Raw genomic sequence first — 18,694 nt, 5'->3', positions numbered from 1 at the left:
AAATATGCATCTTTTTTTAATCAACGAACGCAATGAATTAAGTTTCCTGAGCAAAGCCGACCGCTTTAACAACTCCATCTGACGAGTACACAGAACTTTACCAACGCTACTATAGTATGACCAGTGCTGCTGTTGTGATCTGTACATGGACTGATGATGATGATGATGATGATGAAGCTCTTCTGTGTGAATATGTGCATTATATTAAGACCATGTGTGTTGTGGTGGTGTTCATTTTATTACCTGTCAGTTTCACTTCATAACGCTCACACGTCCCGTGCCGTCTTCACATTGCAAACACACGTAAAGAAGTTGCTACTTCAATTGTTTCTTGTGTTACTAGAACAACAGAAGCATAGTTTTGACATCACAATATTTAAGGAACTACATTTTTCTTTAGAAGACACTGTTGGAACTCTAATAACAAATTTGGGGCTAGGAAACTACCATTTTTATTGAAAAGTTTTTTTTTTTGTCCAGTCAGTATAATTTATAGTTCATGAGTCATTTCTAATGGGTCTGTGAAGAGTGATAGTTAAGATTCATTCACCATAACAACAGTTATGTTTTTTTTTTTTTTTTTTTTTGCATGCTGTGTTGCAAATGCAGAAGCCCTGGCAAATTTATATACTGTACTGTGTACATATCCCTGTATATATCTATATAATAAAACAAATTGAAACAAGTTTTGTATGGATTTTTAGTCAGTAGCCGATCCAATTCGCAAGGTTAGTGAAGATCACATAAATCATAAGCTCATGTAAACAACATGTAAGGTTTTCAAGACTTTGCATTACATTTCAGGCACGTAAGAATTAAGACTTCATACTTTGGTAAATCATTATTAAGACAAAATTATAATTAAGACTAATTATGAGGAAATTTTTACAGTCATAAGATAAAAAGTAGAAAATTGACAAAAAGTAATAAAAAAAAAAAAGACAAGTCAAAGTTGTGGAACAAAATGTCAATTATTTCAAGTCGGAATTGACAATGTTAACGGTCTATAATGACAAAGCATAATCGACTATTATAATCTCTACTTTTTGTCTCGCAATTGACTTAATATCTCAAGTTTGACATAATCATGACTGCTAATTACTATTTGTCAATTGGCTCTCCAAATTCCGACTTGCCTCATAATTGACATATGGCCGGTTTCGCAAACAAGGCTTAAATCTAGTCCTAGACTAAGATGCATGTTTGTGCTGTCTGAACAAAGCAACTTGCACGGCTATATCTTAAAACATTTCAGTGCCATTATTTTTTTTTCTCAAGATGCACATAAAAATGTTTTTGAGGCACATTTATAAAAGCTACTTAAATGTCCTAATTAAACTAAGGCCTAATCCTGGCTTAATCTAAACCCTGTCTGTGGAACCAGGTCATGGTATCCCAATTTTGACTTCTTGTCATAATAACCGCCATAATTCATAACTCATGTTTATCTTATTTTTACGGAGGACATGAGCTTCCATAGGTTTGCCTCATCGACTTCCACTGTAAATGAAATTCTTGTAAATTCCAAATATTTTCTTGTTACCAACTAAAGGACCAGTCAAAATTAATTTTGGTTGTAAACCGCAGATACTGTTGATAAAGCTCAACATGCATTGAACCCGGGACATTCTTTCCAGTAAATAAACAAGCTCCTTGTTCTTGACATGATCTTGTCCCTCGTCACATTCCGCCTTGTGATTAGCGGAGGGAAGGAAAAGAGGGGAAAGTCTTCATATCCAGCATGACCTCTTCAGATAAGCCATTGTCTCAGTTCAGGAAATAACGCCGATGTCCAATGCTGCTGTCTCACAGCTGATAAACTCTCACAGCAACACGTGCACAGGAAAGAGAGTCGCTTCAATGTACAAAACTCTTTATTGTCGAGATGTGTACATGTACATACCACTTATAAAAATAGACAACCTAGTTTATACAAAAATGTCTGGTCGAATGCAATTCTTTAAGGAGCTCAGGCAGAGTCTATGGAGATGCCTTTTGGTTCTACCGTAATTTCATTGCATGCTATATGATGATAATATATTGGCCTTCTGTTGATTGCTGATGATCAGAAACTGAAATGGTTTTTGATGTCCTTGATCTGCTTCATCATTCCAGCGATGTGCTCTCCCCTACAGGATAGAAGAAAGAAATTCAGGATCACTGCACTAACAGTCAAAAGCCAGTGGCCTAAGGGTGTAATCTCACATTCACTATATGGACAAAGTTTTTGGACACCTGATCATTACACCAGCAGGGACTGTAATGACATCTCATTATAAGAGCACTTTCCACAAGAGCTTGGAGTGTTTCTGTGGGAATTTTTGCCCATTGGTCCAGTAGAGCATTTGTGAGGTCAGGCTGAATGAGGTGTTAAATGAGAAGTCCTGGATCGCAATCTCCATTCCAGTTCACCACAAAGGTGTTTGATGGGGTTGAGGTCAGGACTCTCACACATCCATGTCTTTATGGACCTTGCTTTGTGCACTGGGGAACAGTCATGCAGGAATAGAAAAGGTCCTTCCCCAAACTGTTCCCACAAAGTTGGAAGCATAGCATTGTCCAAAATTAAGATTTCCCTTCACTGGAAGTAAGGAGCCTAGCCCAACCCCTGAAAAACAGCCCCATACCGTTATCCCTCCTCCATCAAACTTCATTTGACACAATGCAGTCAGACACAGGGGACATTCTCCAGGCATCCACCAAACCCAAAGCAGGATTCGTCACTCCAGAGAACACATTTCCACTACCACTCACCAGTGGTGAGGTGCTTTACATCTTTACTTGGTGATGCGAGGCTTGTATGCAGCTGATCGGCAATGGAAACCCATTCCGTGAAGCTCCCGCCGCACAGGTATTGTGCTGATATTAATGCCAGTGGAAGTTTGGAACTGTTCCTAAACGCTCCCATTTTCCAATAACACCCCTTACAGTTGACCATGGGATATCTAACAGGGAAGAAGTTTCACAAACTGACTTATTGCAAAGCTGGCATCCTATCACAGTGCCACTCTTGAATTCACATGAGCTCTTTTGTAAATGTAAATGTAGACTGCATGGCTAGATACTTCATTTTTATTCACCTTATTCCGGAAGTAGCACTGGGTGGCGCCATGCGCGTAATCTCACTTCCTGGTTTAGCTACTTAGCGCTTTGTTTGCCCTGGTCCAATCTGTTATTATCTGTCTTGATATATGTAGATAGACTATAATATTATAGCCAAATGCGTTGGCCTATGGTTATTAACAACTGCTGCAACGTACTAAAGTATATTTCACTTGAAGCTTTTGAAACAATGCCACAATCAAATTATTTAATAGCTGTGTCTTTCTAATAGCTATTACTTAGTTATGAAGATGTGCACAAACACTACTACATGTAAAGTTTGAAACATTATTACTCCACAGTTTGTTCGCTTAATCACCAGATACATTTGCAGTGTATAGCCAACAGATGAGAAAACAAGTAATAAAAACTCTGTGAGTGTTTTAGCGCAATTTTCTCACGTCATGGGATCACAACACTAAGAGATGGTAAATGAAAGACAAAATATAAAAATACCCCAAATCGCACGAAAATAACACCCAAAACACACATAATTAAATCGTGCATTTATTAGAACTAGTTTCGGTGAAGAAATGTCACTTTTCCATTTTCAGTGGAAAATTAATAGGAATTGTATTCTATATTGGCGAAATATTTTAGTAACATATGATAATTACTCATGATAATTATATATTTCTCCAAATATACAACAATAGTTTTATAGGTGAAAAGGCAATATTTTTCTTATTTCTCTTCATATAAAGTTTTAATTAATTTTTGTAGCATAAAGGAAAGATTTTTGATCAATTCTTTTTTTCTAATATTATTTTAAATTTTAGAAGCTATCGATTGCAATTTGTTTCAACTCGATAGCTATTATGGTTGCAGAGAAATTTGCAAAAAACGGATTTTTTTCTGGAATTTCCAGGACATAACATAATGCCGAAAACCCGAAGTCTCTAGGTGGTCTGGTTGAGGAGTAGATAGAAGTGCAAGATTGGTGCGCACAGACAGAACAGAAATCATGAGTTAACAATCGCAATTTTGTCCGGTGGAAAATTGCGCTAAAATAGCCACGAACTGGTGTTAGAAAGAAAGTAGAGCCTCAACTAGATGAACAAGAGGGTAACGTTAGCTTAGCTAACTGCTAGCTGCAATTTCTTATGGTTTGATCTCTAACACAAGTAATGGCTGTAAAATAAATCCAGCGACTGAATTCTAGAGGACCATAGCTTTCAAACAAGGTATAGCATGTGTATGTGTCCTGTAGTGAGACCATTACAACATTAGATGTTTGTGGCTATTATGTAGGCTAAACCCTACACATCGGCCGGGCTGCGATCAGACAGGCAGACGGGTCATATAAACACCTAAAAGTCGTTTAAAAATTACCCCGAGAAACAGTGCATTGCTGTGCTGTTGATACACACGTACATAGCACATTTGGCACAAATTAGCTTATCTTATGTGACATTTTATCAGTGAGACTTCTCTGCAGTTCTCATCGAAATTGAATGAGGGTCCGCTAAACCGGAAGTTGGTTTACAACGGAAGTACTGGACAGAAGTAAAAGTGGGCGGGGCGGAATAAGGTGAATACACCTGTGACAATGGGTCCGATTGAAACACCTGAATTCAATAATCAAGAGGTGTGTCCCGATACTTTTGTCCATACAGTGCATGTATAATACATAACCTATATACATAATATATGTATATCACTTGATTTTACACAAAATAAAGAAAAAAAAAAAATGTAGGAAATGTAACATTTTCTTGTATAACAGTTTTCTAGCATAACAGTAACAGATTTGTTTGTTTTTTCATAATAGGTTAAAGGTTGAGTTTTTTGCACATTATGGTAATGGGGGCATTTTATTGTGTAACAGCTATGAGGAAGTGGGGTAAGTCAACAGGCAACAGGGATGTGTTTTTTGTGCAAGCATTTTTTTACACAATCATAACTGATAGGTTTTTGCACAACAGCTGTGAGGATTAGTTGTTTTGTGTAACAGGAAGTGGGGTGAGTCAACAGGCAACAGTAACAGGGATGTGTTTTTTTATGCAAGCATTTTTTTACACAATCGCAATGGATGAGTTTTTGCGTAAAAGCTATGAGGATTTTGTGTAACAGTAACAGGCTTTTTTTTTTACACAGTTGTAACGGATGAGTTTTTTGCATCACAATAATAGAGTTACTGTAATGGAGATACTTTTTTGCGTGGTACACTAATAGATGGGTTTTCTGCGCAATGTGGTAACAGGGATACGTTTTTCTGCATTATAGTAACAGGAATTATAGAAATTAAATTGAACATTTCCAGGAAGAGTTTGTTAGTATGAGCATCAGTGGATTAACAATGGGACAACATTCATTTCTTTAAGCCCAGCAGTAAATAAGTACGAAGTGCATATGAATTGAAAGGTGGGGGGTGGGCTGTAACGTAACAGGGGTGAGGAGACCTGGTCAAAACTCATTTCCATTAAAGGACAATTCCGGTGAAAAATGAACCTAGGGGTAATTAACACATGGTTACCGAGTCGATCGTTCTCTGGGATGCGTTTTCATGATAATCGAATGTAAAGAGTTTTATCTCTAAAAACAGATTAGCTTATAACGCTAGTATATGGGGCCACGAATAAGTAAAAGTAAAGTGCTAGTTAAAGTCCCTGTAAAGGCAATTCAAAAAAAAAATTTTCTAAGCACATTGTAAATGTTAGAAACGTATTGCTAAAACATATTACAAAGACTGTGAACTGTGAATTACTGAATTGTGGAGTTAGACCGTTAAACAGTTTTTCACCATTGCTGTGTTCCGGATTTTTTGGGCGGGGCTAAAACGGGGGCTCGATGACGCACTGGAGCCCCTGAGCTCCTGGACACGCCCCTACTTGATGACGCACTAGAGCCACTGAGGCTGGCCCCTCCCCTAACAATAGAAATAGAGCACATTCACATCAGTTTGCCGCTCAATCGCGTGTTACTGTCAGTACTATTAGTTACTACAGCCTACAGTTTGCTAGCTAGCTATGCCTTCTCACGGAAATGCGTATTACCTGGATGCGATCACGTACAAAACAGATCGGTGTCCTTATTTAAATTTACGAAAAACGATCACATCAAGAAGAGGTGGATTAATTTTGTGAAGAGCCACCTTGATGGAGAGCTGAGGATCACCGGCAAAACACGCCCCTATAGTGATCATTTTACACGGGATAGTTTTATAAACTTTTGTCGGAGACAACTGGGATTCACTGATAATCCGCTGTTACTGGTGAATGCCGAACCGACTATCTCCCGCCTCGGCCTTCATCCTCCCGTCGCGCCGACAACTGATGCCATCATCGGCAGTGCGAGCCCACCAATGAGTGTAAGTTGCCTTGTGTGCTTATGTTATAATTATAGTAGGTAGTCCACAGTAACATGTATGGCTTTGTAAAACCAATTAAGCTGCTAGGAGCATCCATTCCGGCTGTAGCGGTGACAGTTGAGTGTGGCGACGGCAGCTTTCCCGCGAGTGGGCGTGGTTTCAGCGCAGCCAGCGGACACGCCCCCAGCGTTTGAGAGCAGATACTGCTCATTTTTGCAAGATTTTGATAGCTTATTTTATGTACTTTCCGGCTTTTTTTTATCATTCAAATTTGGCTGGGTGGCTAATAACAAATTTTTCTGTGGTGTGACAAACTCAGAACACATACTTAATTTTGACTTTACAGGGACTTTAATACCACTAACAAGGCTCAAAATAGCCTCACACTAACACGGTAGCATAATGAGGGTCCCTACATGCAAACCGAAGCATTGAGAACTTTGTAAGTGTACAGACAGTTTAATAAGAAGATACTTTATAAAGACAGTACATTACGCGTATACAGGCAGGAGCCATCTTGGAAAACAGTCTCGACTAATCGAGTCACGAACGCCGTGCTAAGTGAGCTGGTCGATAGGAATTACGTTTTTTTAATTGTTTTTTATCATTTTTTTTCTGTTGCATTCAGTGCTTTCTTCCAGAAACAACGGACCATATGAGATTCCAAGTCACAGTTCAGCTCACTTAGCATGGCGTTCGTGACTCGATTAGTCGAGACTGTTTTCCAAGATGGCTCCTGCCTGTATACGCGTAATGTACTGTCTTTATAAAGTATCTTCTTATTAAACTGTCTGTACACTTACAAAGTCCTCAATGCTTCGGTTTGCATGTAGGGACCCTCATTATGCTACCGTGTTAGTGTTATTAACTAGCGATTTACTTTTACTTATTCGTGGCCCCATATACTAGCGTTATAAGCTAATCTGTTTTTAGAGATAAAACTCTTTACATTCGATTATCATGAAAACGCATCCCAGAGAACGATCGACTCGGTAACCATGTGTTAATTAACCCTAGGTTCATTTTTCACCGGAATTGTCCTTTAAGTAAGAAATCTTGAGGTTTACGGCGAGAACTTTTTGAACTCTGACCCTTTTTTCACACTCCACTCTGTTTGTTGGCAGTAAATTGTGTACTCAGACAGGTTTTTTGCACAACAGTAACAGGAATGAATTTTTTTTCATGACTGAAAAGGTTTTTCCAACGTCACAGTAGGCTACAGACAATTCTATTTTTGGTCACAATGCTAAACAAAGTAAACTTAATGCTTCTAAAACAAATTGTTTTCTTTATGCTAAATATAATTTCTATTTTTATTTTACTATGACCCAATAACACCACTGAATAAGAGATGTGTCATGGGCCAACAATAGACCTCGGCAAATGCCGCAGATCTAAATAGTGCACCCTCTCTGTACGTACTGTTCTTTCAGCACTCCCTGGACACACTTCCTCTGGTGGGCGTTGAGCGCGAGGCTGGAGCGAGCTGGAGATGCTCCTGTATTCATCTGCTTCTTCTGATATTCCTTCTTCATGTTCACCTGATAACACATTACAGCACACAGTGACACTGGGGAAACGGCGTACATCTGCTCCGCTCATGGCAACAGAGAAATGCAGCCAAAATGAACTCAGTTTTAACTAGGATACACCGTGAAGCAGCGTAAATAGAGTCAGGAAAAACAGAGACAGAACGGACCTGTTTAATGCCGTTGTCAAGGTGACGGAGCTGATCGTGGATGGTGTGCAGTTCCTTCCTCATGTCCTTCTCACTGTCTGACAGCACAGGAAGTTGACTGCGGAGACTTCCCAAAACCTGTTTAACTCTACACACACACACACACGAACAAGTGGTTTTAGCAGCTTAGTTTCAATAATGCTTTTTTTTGAACTGAGGAGGAAGTTTCGAGTTCAGAAATGTGAAACATTCCTATTATCAAAAAAAAAAAAAAAATTCTATTCAGCTAAATTCACAGGGAAGTGAACCTGTTCATGATGGCTTCTTGACGGTACTTGGCATCTTCATATTTATCAGCCAGTCGCTCTGCAGCCTCCCTCAGGGTTTTCCTACAACACACCAACACGTTTTACAACTTTAGCACAGTGCGTCTGGTGGATCGCAGGAAACCACAGCTTTAACGACTCATTTATTACGGCCGTTTACCACACTCAGTAATAACATGAGGTTGTAGTGCTCATTCATTTAGTTCTGAGCGACTCAACTGAGATAAATGTGTTTCTGTACGTGTGGTGGTGATTGGTGTTAAACGGGCAGTGCTGTGGTCACCTCTCCTCTCTACAAAGAGCAAGATCCTCCAGCTGCTTATTCTTCTGTCCAGTCAGGAGCTTTACTCTACAAGGGAGGGAATCAGAAAATTAACTGTTAATACAACAGCTGTATTTAACTACACGGATTACGATCATACACTACTAAAGACGAAATTGATTAAACTGTTTATGTGGAACAAAATTATATTGACTTTTATACACTACTGAGTATATTCTACTTCAGAATTAAACTAGAGCATTTTGGAAACACTACAGTGCTTAGAGTGACGTTTGAAAGTTTGGGGTCGGTACGATTTGTTTATATGTTTTTGAAGTTTTATGTTCACCAAGGCTGCATTTATTTGATCAAAAATACAGTAAAAACAGTCATTTTGTGAAATATTCTTAGTTTAAAATAACTGTTTCCATTTTAATACATCTTAAATGTAACTTATCTCAGTAATGGAATGCTAAATTATTTTTAGCACATTTTTTGTGTCACATAATCCTTCAGAAATTATTCTAATATGTTGATCTGGTCCTTGAGAAATAATTATTTTTATATAAATATTTTGTAACAATGAAAAAGTCTTTAATGTCACTTTTGATCAATTTAATGTATCCCTGTTGAATAAAAATCTTTTTTATATATATTAATGCTGTTTGAATTCATAATATTTTTTAATTAGGTCAATACATGTTAAATCAGACTACATACTGGCTCTCAAACTTGCTTGTTGAAAATGTTTATCTTGTACCTTCTCTGCATTTCTTCATGAGCCAGGCCCAGTTTGAGGATATACTCCTCTCTGAACACCTGTGTGGCTCGACTCAACAGCTGCAGACATTCTGGAGGAGGAGGAGACGAGTCCTTATCCCCCGCTCTGAAACACACACAAACATGTTAAGGCGGTTAAGCTGGTTTTTGGGTAATGTTAGGTGGTTTATTGCTGGTTCAAGGTAGTCTACCAGCCATACTGGGCAAGACCAGGATGATCTACTAAGTCAAAACCAGTTCTTCCAGCTGATAGTCCAGATAATCAATCATTTAGAACCATGTAAAAAATCTTAAGGTGGTTTGAGATTAATCCTCTATGGTACGCATTATGTTCTAACCATGAAATATTTTTTTAAATACGTTTTTATTACACAAAATAGCTTCAAACATACAAATCAAAAAAGATTCCTGAAAAACAGACCTACTTCAATGTAGGTCAAAAATTTTGTTTTTCTATAAAATTATGATTTTCTTTTCCATTTAATTGCACATTTCTTTAAGAAATTGATAATTTATATAATTGGAACTCATGCAAACCAAAAATAAGTCGATCCCTATAATTTAATCCCTATTATTCCCCATCATTTGGCTAACTCATCTGCTAACTTTCCGTAAAATATTGCTGTATTCATTTTCTGAAAAGGAGAAATCAATTTGTTATTTATACATAAATAAATCTATACTACAATAAACACATAAATAAATAACTGCAATCATATTGTTGATGCTACTATCTATAAAAAAATCCCAATGAGTAAATACATTACTGCAATTCCACTGTGGTACAGCGCTGCCATACGGCCATATGGAAACATAATATATATTTTTTAATTTACAGTAAAACTATGTTAGACAAAGTTGATTTGTGAATAAAAATATCTAATTTACTTATCAAAGATGCTGCAAAAAAATCCCCCTTGAGAAGAGATGTTTAGAAATGAGGTTAATAGGTTTTTTCTGAATAAGGAAATTAGTAGAAATTAATTGTTGCCATATTGGCAACGCCGTACCATAAAGAGTTAAGTTGTCTATAAAAATGTAAGTTAATTGAAGTGGTCACATTTTACCTCAGCATTAATGGATTAGTGGAGCTGCGGGCCAAGATGTTGCGAATATGCTGTTCAAAAGAGTCTTCAGCCAATCCACGCAGAGGAGAGCTGTCTGACCCCGCCCCCGGATGAGAGCAGAGCAACGGAGGGGACGGGGGACGAATAGAGCTTCTACATGGAGATTTAAAAAGAAACTGTTACTAACAATAACAACAAAAAATATCTTACTTCCAATTAAAATCTAACACAGCGCTTCCCAAACTTTTTTGACAGCTAAACCGTTTAGTTGTAAAATATTTACTTAAATTAATATTTGACTAATTAAACAACAAATTTGCAAATTAACGGTCCCTGATGTCAAATAACAATTATTATTATTAGTACGTTTTAACTCTAATTATAAAAAAATATTATTATATTATCCTTTTGAAAACAGGGTTGTTTAGTTATTATTATTAACTAAAACCTAAACCAAACAAAACATTTTCATTACTTGAAATAAAACCAAATAGACTAAAACAAACTTATTTTGTTTCAACTTGTTGCCAATGAAAGACTTTATATTTTCATTTACTTTAATTTGACAGACTAAAATAACGAAAATATAAAATAAAATATAATAAAAACTATATAGACATTTATAAATTTTTTTTAAAAAGTCAAAACATAGCAAAATGACTATAAATTTAAAAAAATCTAAAAACTAATTCAAAATATTAATAAAAACTATAATAGCATCTCAGTGATACTAAAATAACACCAGTTGTAAAGTACAATTGTACTGTAAAAAAAGAAACTCTGAAAACATGCAGCACAACTAACTATACATTACAGATATTAAATTAAATTAAGCTGTATTCACGATTATCATGTAGCCCCATTTATTTATTTTAATTTGACACAATAGAATTAATTATTAGCGTTTCATCAACTCAAGAACACAGGTTTGGGAAAACCTGATCTAACAAATATGGAAAGAGTCAGAGAGTGCTCGTCACTTACAGAAGAGGGAGCAGAAGACACTCGTAGGTACTCGTGATGCAGATCATGGTGGCTCCAAGGGACAGGTCTGACACGATCCAAAACCCACGAACAGGAGCCGGCAAACTGAGAGAAAGAGACATGTGACGAGCGGAGAATTTAAACAAGCACCAGTAATCTACAGCGCTTACTCAGCGTCTCTTAAGCTTTGCTCAAACGTTTGCAAATCGGGCTTTTGTTTCACAAGAGATCTGGGTTTTTAGCTTTAAATGCTGCTTCTGATACCACAGCACTGAAATGTTAATTCAACCTGTTGGTGAGAGGTCTGGTACACAGGATGTGCTCCACTATGCAGCGTTGTTCTGCCGCCAGCTCCTGCAGACTGTCTTTATCCTCCTCATCTGCACAACATACAATATATAGAGTTCCTCAAACACTCCACTTCAGTGCTGTGAATGGAAATCATTCAATGCAAGTAAATGTGCTCACCAGACTCCAGAAACTTGTGTAGCTTCTTGAACCAGGTGAGTCCTACACTGTGCACACCGGCCTCATGGGTGCAGTGATACCTGTGCTGACACAGAGGATCTGAAACAGAGGGTTTTGACAGAAATTAACACTTTTATTCAGCGAGGATGCACTAAATGAATCAAAGATGACAGTAAAGACGTTTATTATGTTACAAAAGATAAATGCTGTTCTTTTGAATTTTCTATTCATCAAAGAAACCTGACATTTTTTTAACACAGTTTCCACAAAAGTATTAAGCAGGAAAACCATCTTTAACATAGATAATAACAAAAAATATTTCTTGAGCACCAAATCAGCATATTACAATGATTTCTGAAGGATCATGTGACACTGAAGACACTGAAGTAATGGCTGCTGAAAGTATCATTATTTGTTGTATGTAATTTATTATGAATGTAATACAGAGATTATGTATTTATTTATGTTAATATCTGCGCAATTAATGTGTATTATATATATATATATATTAATATATATAATTTTTTATATATATATATATATATATATATATATATATATTTTTTTTTTTTTTTTTATATATATATATATATATTTTTATTACACATTGTAAAGCTAAACTTAAAGTTAAGGTGTTGTTACATAATTCCTTATATATATATATATATATATATATATATATATATATATATATATTTATTTATATTTATATATATATTATACATTACATTATAACATATATATATATATATTTTTTTTTTACACATTGTAAAGCTAAACTTAAAGTTAAGGTGTTGTTACATGATTCCTTTTAATTTGAATGGGAAAACAACATTAAAAATAGTAGCTATGCCAAACGTTCCAGAATGGAATTTTCTGAACTATTTTCAGTGGATTTTTAAATTGACAAAAAGGTTTGTGGTGTCAAAATGCAATTTTATGACATAGTAGTACATGGTGAAAAGCTATTTTATTCTCAGTACCAGAAAATTACATATCTTTACGGCGTAATATAAGTATTCAGATTGTGATGTAGCCTATATGTATGGTGACCTCCTTACCTCGATGTAATCTGATTGGACAGGTGAAGTCTGACTCTGTAATCTCCTCCTCTTCCCCAGCAGGCAGTTTGAGCGTCAGTTCCAGCTCCACACACTCGAAAACATAAAGTGAAGGCACAGTCTCTGAGCCTCTGGACCATCTCTCTACAGCCTGAATGCACAAACACAGGGTGCTCAGCATCTCTCACACTGTAAAAGTTGCATTTGATGATTTGTAAGATGGACTGAATTCTGTCTTACTCGGCCATACTCTTCTTCCTCTGCCTCCAGCACCACACAGTGGTATAGCATTCCTGATTCAGTGGCAATAACCAGGATGTTGGGCACACAAGGCAGGCAGAGCACAGCGCACGCATCATAGCCATAGTTATCTTCTGCCGCGGGATACATGGGTAATGGGCCCATCGGCTTCCCTAAATTACTGATACTAGGAGAAAGACTGAAGATTAATGGAGCAAATCTCTCTGACAGGCTAGGCTACACATCAAGACATTTTTCAGTGTGACAAGAAACAAAAACAAAAAATAATGTTTATAACCACAAAACATACATGCAGAATCTTTCAAAAAACAAAAAAATTTAAAAGGTGTATATAAATATATATACCACTATTTACAGTAAGGTCCTATTAGTTAACGTTAGTTATTGCATTTACTAAAATGAAAACAAAATTATACAGCATACAGTTGTAACAATATTTATTAAAAAAAAAAAGTTAATTAAAATAAAACTGTTCATTGTTAGTCCACGTTAGCAAGTCCGTTAAATAATATTAACAGATACAAATTTTGATTTCAATAATGTATAATAATGTAGTAAATGTTGGAATTAACATTAGAGATACACACACATTTTCAAAAAGTCAGTACTAATAATTACTATCATGATGTATATTCAAAATACATACTGCTTTTACTTTATTTATTTTTCCACATCATGGTCATCCAAAATATAGATAAATTTTAGTATTATAGGATTGCGTTTAGTATTATATACACTATACTTTTATTTTTATATTTTATATTATATCTTATATTTTTATATTTCTATTCAGCTTTAATTTATATTTCAGTTTTAGCTTTAGCAATTTTAGTTCTTCAACCTATACTTATTTTATTTCAGTTAGTTGCCAAGAGAACATTTCAAATTTAAATTTTAAGTTTTTTAAGTTAAAGTTTTATCTAATATTTATATTTTTCAATTTATATTATATTTTAATATATATTTTATTTCAGCTTTATTTAAATTAATAAATAATTTTTTATCATTTTAGTTAACAATAACAACACTGGAAAAATGCAGAATACCGGTAGTCTTATAAATGCACTCAAATTTCTTTAAGCCTTTATATGACCTCCTCCTGATTTTGAACTATGTTCTGATAACAAATTATTTTCATGGACATATTCTTGGTTTCATAATATTCACCCATACATATCATTATACTGTCTCCTAGTTGTATGGATCTACATATAACTTAAATTGTTACTATTTTTGCCGGGTTCCTACATATAAATGGTTCATACAGCATTATTTTCAGCATCATATTTGGTATACTGTAAGGTCATCTGTAAATATTTGTATTGTCTGTTTGTTTTTCATTGGTTTTCTCGAAGTGATTACATGCGCTTGCATGCGCTTACATGATAAGAAACCCAAAACGTTCTATAACCTGCATATATTCACCTCTGACACATCAGTTTGACACTGTAAATGTGGTTTGATGTTGCATGATCACCAAACATTTTTTAGTGAAGTTCAAAAGAGATTATCGTATGGTAAAGACAAACGGTTTTACATTAATGAAAATGTGCGCCTTGAATTCATTCAGTCGAGTTTGACAATCATCACTAAACTTTTGCCATGAAAAAACTCTTTCATGAAAAAATGTGTGGCAATAGTGGAGACAGTATGAAAAGACATATTTTTCCATACTCTATTTTCTTTTTTCCATACTTATCCAGACCTGGAAATTACTCAAATCAAATTCCATATTTTTCCAAACTACGTAGGAACCCTGTATTTGCCAATGAGTATTTTTTACTTTATAGTTTATAGTTATAAACATTATAGTTTAAGGGCATCATGGCACAGTTATAGACATGTGATTGTTACCTGTGTGTGAGAGAGATATGAGACAAAAATGTCTCTCCATTCCCGTACAGTATGTACAGTGGATACACCAGCAGCTCTGCCTTCATACGCAAACTGCTCAGACGAGGAGAATCCGCCAGCGGTCCGAAGTCAAACGCCACAGCCGTCTCTCCCAGAGACGCTGCATAGGAACGTCTGCACGAAAACAACACTTCAGTTATTTGGTCTTTATCAGTACATTTATATCTTAACACCTCATTTAAACCAGTGTTATTACTATATCATTTTTCATATTATAAATTTTATATTATTTGAATTTATATTATAGTTTTGGTCGCACTTTATTTTTAGGTGTCCGTGTTACAGTGTAATTATACATGTAAGTACTGACTGAGTAATAATAAACAACTACATTTCCTTACAATAGGGTTAGGACTAGGAGTTGGTTTAGAGTTAGTTGGCATGTAATTATGCATAATTTATAGTTATTATTACTACAGTAACTACATGTAACATAACAAGGACACTGTAAAATAAAGTGTTACCATATTTTTTGTTAATATTTTTAATTAGATTTTATATTTGCTGTTTTCATTTTACTTTTAGTTAGGTTTAGTAATTTTGTTACGCATTTAGTCTTTTTAGGTTTTTTCAAAATATGTCAGTAACACTTTACAATAATAAGCTTTAATTTGTTAATTAACTACATTAGTTTACATGAAATGAAGAAAAAATACTTCTATAGAATTTATTCATTTCGCCATTTACTAAATATTATTAAAATCAAGTTTTATCAGTTCATTTTAAATGGATCTGAGCTAACATGAACTAACAATGACCTGTTGTATTAACTAATGTTAAAAAATACGGTAACAAATGTTTTGCTCGCTGTTGGTTAATGCATTGACAAACATTAAATTATGAAACATTATTATTAGTGTTACCAATATGTCTATATAGTTTTTAAGTTTTAGTTTTAATTTATTTATTTTTTAATGATTTTAGTACTTCAACTAAACGAAAATGAGAAATGCCGCCTTGGCAACTAGCTGACAGTTAAGTCAGACAATAAGTTGTTTTTACCATTTTATTTTATTTCAGTTAATGTTTATTTGATGTCAAATGACTTTAGTTTCAGCTAACAATAATTGCCCTGATCCATTCCAAGTAAAATACTCATAGCTTCTGGCAAAACCTCCTGATAAAAATTTATAATATAGCAGCGAAATTAACGTTTGGTAGAAAACAATCAATCTTACCCTCTTGTATGAACATTGCTGTCCTCATCCAACTGAGACACTGATAACACTTTGGCAGGGGACTGCGGTTCCTTAAGATTATAAAATCTGGGAGGAAAAACATTCTTTAAACAACCCGAGTACAATAATAACAGTAATTCTGTTGTTCAGAGAGACATCTTTAAAGGGATAGATCAGCCAAAAATGATAATGTCGTCATTACTTGCTCACCCTCAAGTTGTTCCAAACCTGTATGAGTTTCTATCTTCAGTTGAACACAAAGGAATATATTTTGAAGAATGTTGGTAACCAGACAGTTGACGGCATCCATTGACTTCCATTGTAGAAAAAAAACCCCATGGAAGTCAATGGGTTCCATCACCTGTTTAGTTACTGACATTCTTCAAAATATCTTCTTTTGTGTTCAACGTAAGAAAGAAACTCGTACAGGATTGGAACAACTTGAGGGTGAGTAAATGATGACAAACTTTAATTTTTGGATGAACTATCCCTTTAACACCGGTGTCAGTCATTTATTTAAGATACCTGATGGTGTTATCTGAGGTCAGTAAGACTAGATGAGGCTCCTCAGTTTCACTGGGATACCAGGCAGCTTGTCGTAGTGTCACAGAAGCAGAACTGGTGAAGAAGCGTTCAGCCACTGGAATCGTCCTGTGAAGAAGAAAACATATAAAACCAAAGCAGGACCCGATGGAGGAATGAATGCAGCTCTCCTAAAGCCGAAGTTCACTCACTTGCAGTTGATCTGGAGGCGTCCACCCTCAAACTCGGACCTCTTTCCCCAGCGCTGCGGCAGTTCCAGTATAGTCGCTCCACGCTGACCGATGAGAGCCACATGATACTGCGTCGGGCTGACGAGAACCTGACACACCTCAAACAGCGGCGGGTTGATGCACAGCAGAGTCTGCGGAGAGTTCGGTCACTATTACACACTGCCCGTGAAATAACCACACCAGACAGACACTATTTAAAGACGCTCACCTGGTATTTGGAAGTGTCTGTGTCGCCGTCAGCGTTCAGCTGTCGCAGGTTTGTGGTGTAAAACACACTCTCAACAGTATCCCATGTAAACAGGTCGCCGTTCAGACAAAACGTTAGGTTCTTGGCTATTCTTTTGCTAGTCCCCTGAGGCTCTAAATGAAGGCTCTCTTGTAATTTATTGAAGATATCGTGGCTCTTGAGCGCTTCCCTCCATCGATCTCCCGCGAACGACGCCATGTTTTTCTGTCTTGTCGTAGAATAAAGACGTCATTGAAATCCACCAATAGCATCACGCTACAGGACTAGACCTTTTCTGTTGAATCGCGGGGTTTGTAGTTTATTAAGGAGTGCCTACACTGAAAAGAGAAGAATATATTAATTTGGACATACAGTTAAAAAGCTGATAAATAACACAGTTTAAACATTATAAATAACATTTTACATTAATTGATTTAGAAAATAATATTTTAGAATAAAAATATATTCTACATACTCTGTTTAGTTTGCGATAATGACCAAAATGGGATATTTTATTGTATATTTTTGTGAATATGACCATCCCAGAGAAAACAAAACAACCATGAAAGATTATGAGGGCACATGAATTTAAGAATAAGAATAATGTGCATGGATAAATCATTAATAATAAACACTGCAATATTAAATAAAAATAATTGTCAATTTTGATTTCATGGTGACTAAACTGATTTCAATAAGTTGTCAAAGCAAAATAGATATAAATAATAATAGGCCTATATTTTTTTTGTTTTATTAATTCATCATTATTTCATCATTTATTTATTTCAAGTAACGAAAACGATGTTTTTTAGTTTTAGTTAACCATCTTTGTTGTCAGATTTTATGTAGAAAAAGAAAGGGAAATATTTTATAGGGAAACAAATATTTTGCAGTAATTTCACTATTATCAAAACAAAAAGACTTTCCACATTAACTAAAATGCATGTTTGAGAAAGGGACTAAATATCTTTCTGAAAATCTAAATTTTATAATCATTACATGTTTTTTACTCCACTTTGAATGTGTCCATGACAGGGTGGACATATTTTGTGGTTTGCTCGTACTTGCAGTTAATTTATAAAAAGTGACCAACATGCATTTCTAACAGCCTAATGTCTCCTTAATACAACACATATGAGGTTAAATGGAAAATCTCAGCTTTTTATTTGGGAAATTGTGAAGTCTCAAAGGCACTTCATGATGATTTTTTGACCTGAATAGTTAGAAATCGATACGTTTATAACGAGTAAAATAAATGAACATCCCTTTGCTTAAGAGAAAAAGAACTTGGATCAGTTATAGTC

At 35.4% G+C, this 18,694-nt stretch overlaps 1 protein-coding gene across 1 annotated transcript; it reads right to left on the bottom strand.

Moving 5' to 3' along the window:
• Positions 1 to 1,856: 1,856 nt before the first annotated feature.
• Positions 1,857 to 17,651, bottom strand: nup88 (nucleoporin 88). Its single transcript, XM_084413754.1, has 17 exons — positions 17,373 to 17,651; positions 17,126 to 17,295; positions 16,917 to 17,042; positions 16,392 to 16,478; positions 15,154 to 15,327; positions 13,279 to 13,465; positions 13,039 to 13,189; positions 11,978 to 12,076; positions 11,799 to 11,889; positions 11,510 to 11,614; positions 10,526 to 10,678; positions 9,439 to 9,564; positions 8,700 to 8,765; positions 8,399 to 8,479; positions 8,112 to 8,238; positions 7,835 to 7,953; positions 1,857 to 2,129 (listed from the first exon to the last, which is right to left on the bottom strand). The coding sequence occupies exons 1-17, from the start codon at positions 17,607 to 17,609 to the stop codon at positions 2,066 to 2,068; spliced, it is 2,163 nt and encodes a 720-aa protein (XP_084269880.1). The 5' UTR covers positions 17,610 to 17,651; the 3' UTR covers positions 1,857 to 2,065.
• Between the last annotated feature and the right edge of the window lie 1,043 nt (positions 17,652 to 18,694).

Source organism: Rutilus rutilus, assembly GCF_951802725.1.
Source record: "Rutilus rutilus genome assembly, chromosome: 7".
In the NCBI taxonomy this organism is placed as follows: domain Eukaryota; kingdom Metazoa; phylum Chordata; class Actinopteri; order Cypriniformes; family Leuciscidae; genus Rutilus; species Rutilus rutilus.
This window is presented reverse-complemented; position numbering and strand designations above follow the sequence as displayed.

Excerpts from the sequence above, each read along its gene's own strand:
- nup88 (XM_084413754.1), bottom strand. The coding sequence starts at position 17,609 with ATGGCGTCGTTCGCGGGAGATCGATGGAGGGAAGCGCTCAAGAGCCAC. Across the intron at positions 10,679-11,509 it reads TGTCTTCTGCTCCCTCTTCT|AAGCTCTATTCGTCCCCCGT; the intron begins GTAAGTGACGAG and ends ATCTCCATGTAG. Across the intron at positions 9,565-10,525 it reads ACTAATCCATTAATGCTGAG|AGCGGGGGATAAGGACTCGT; the intron begins GTAAAATGTGAC and ends TGTGTGTTTCAG.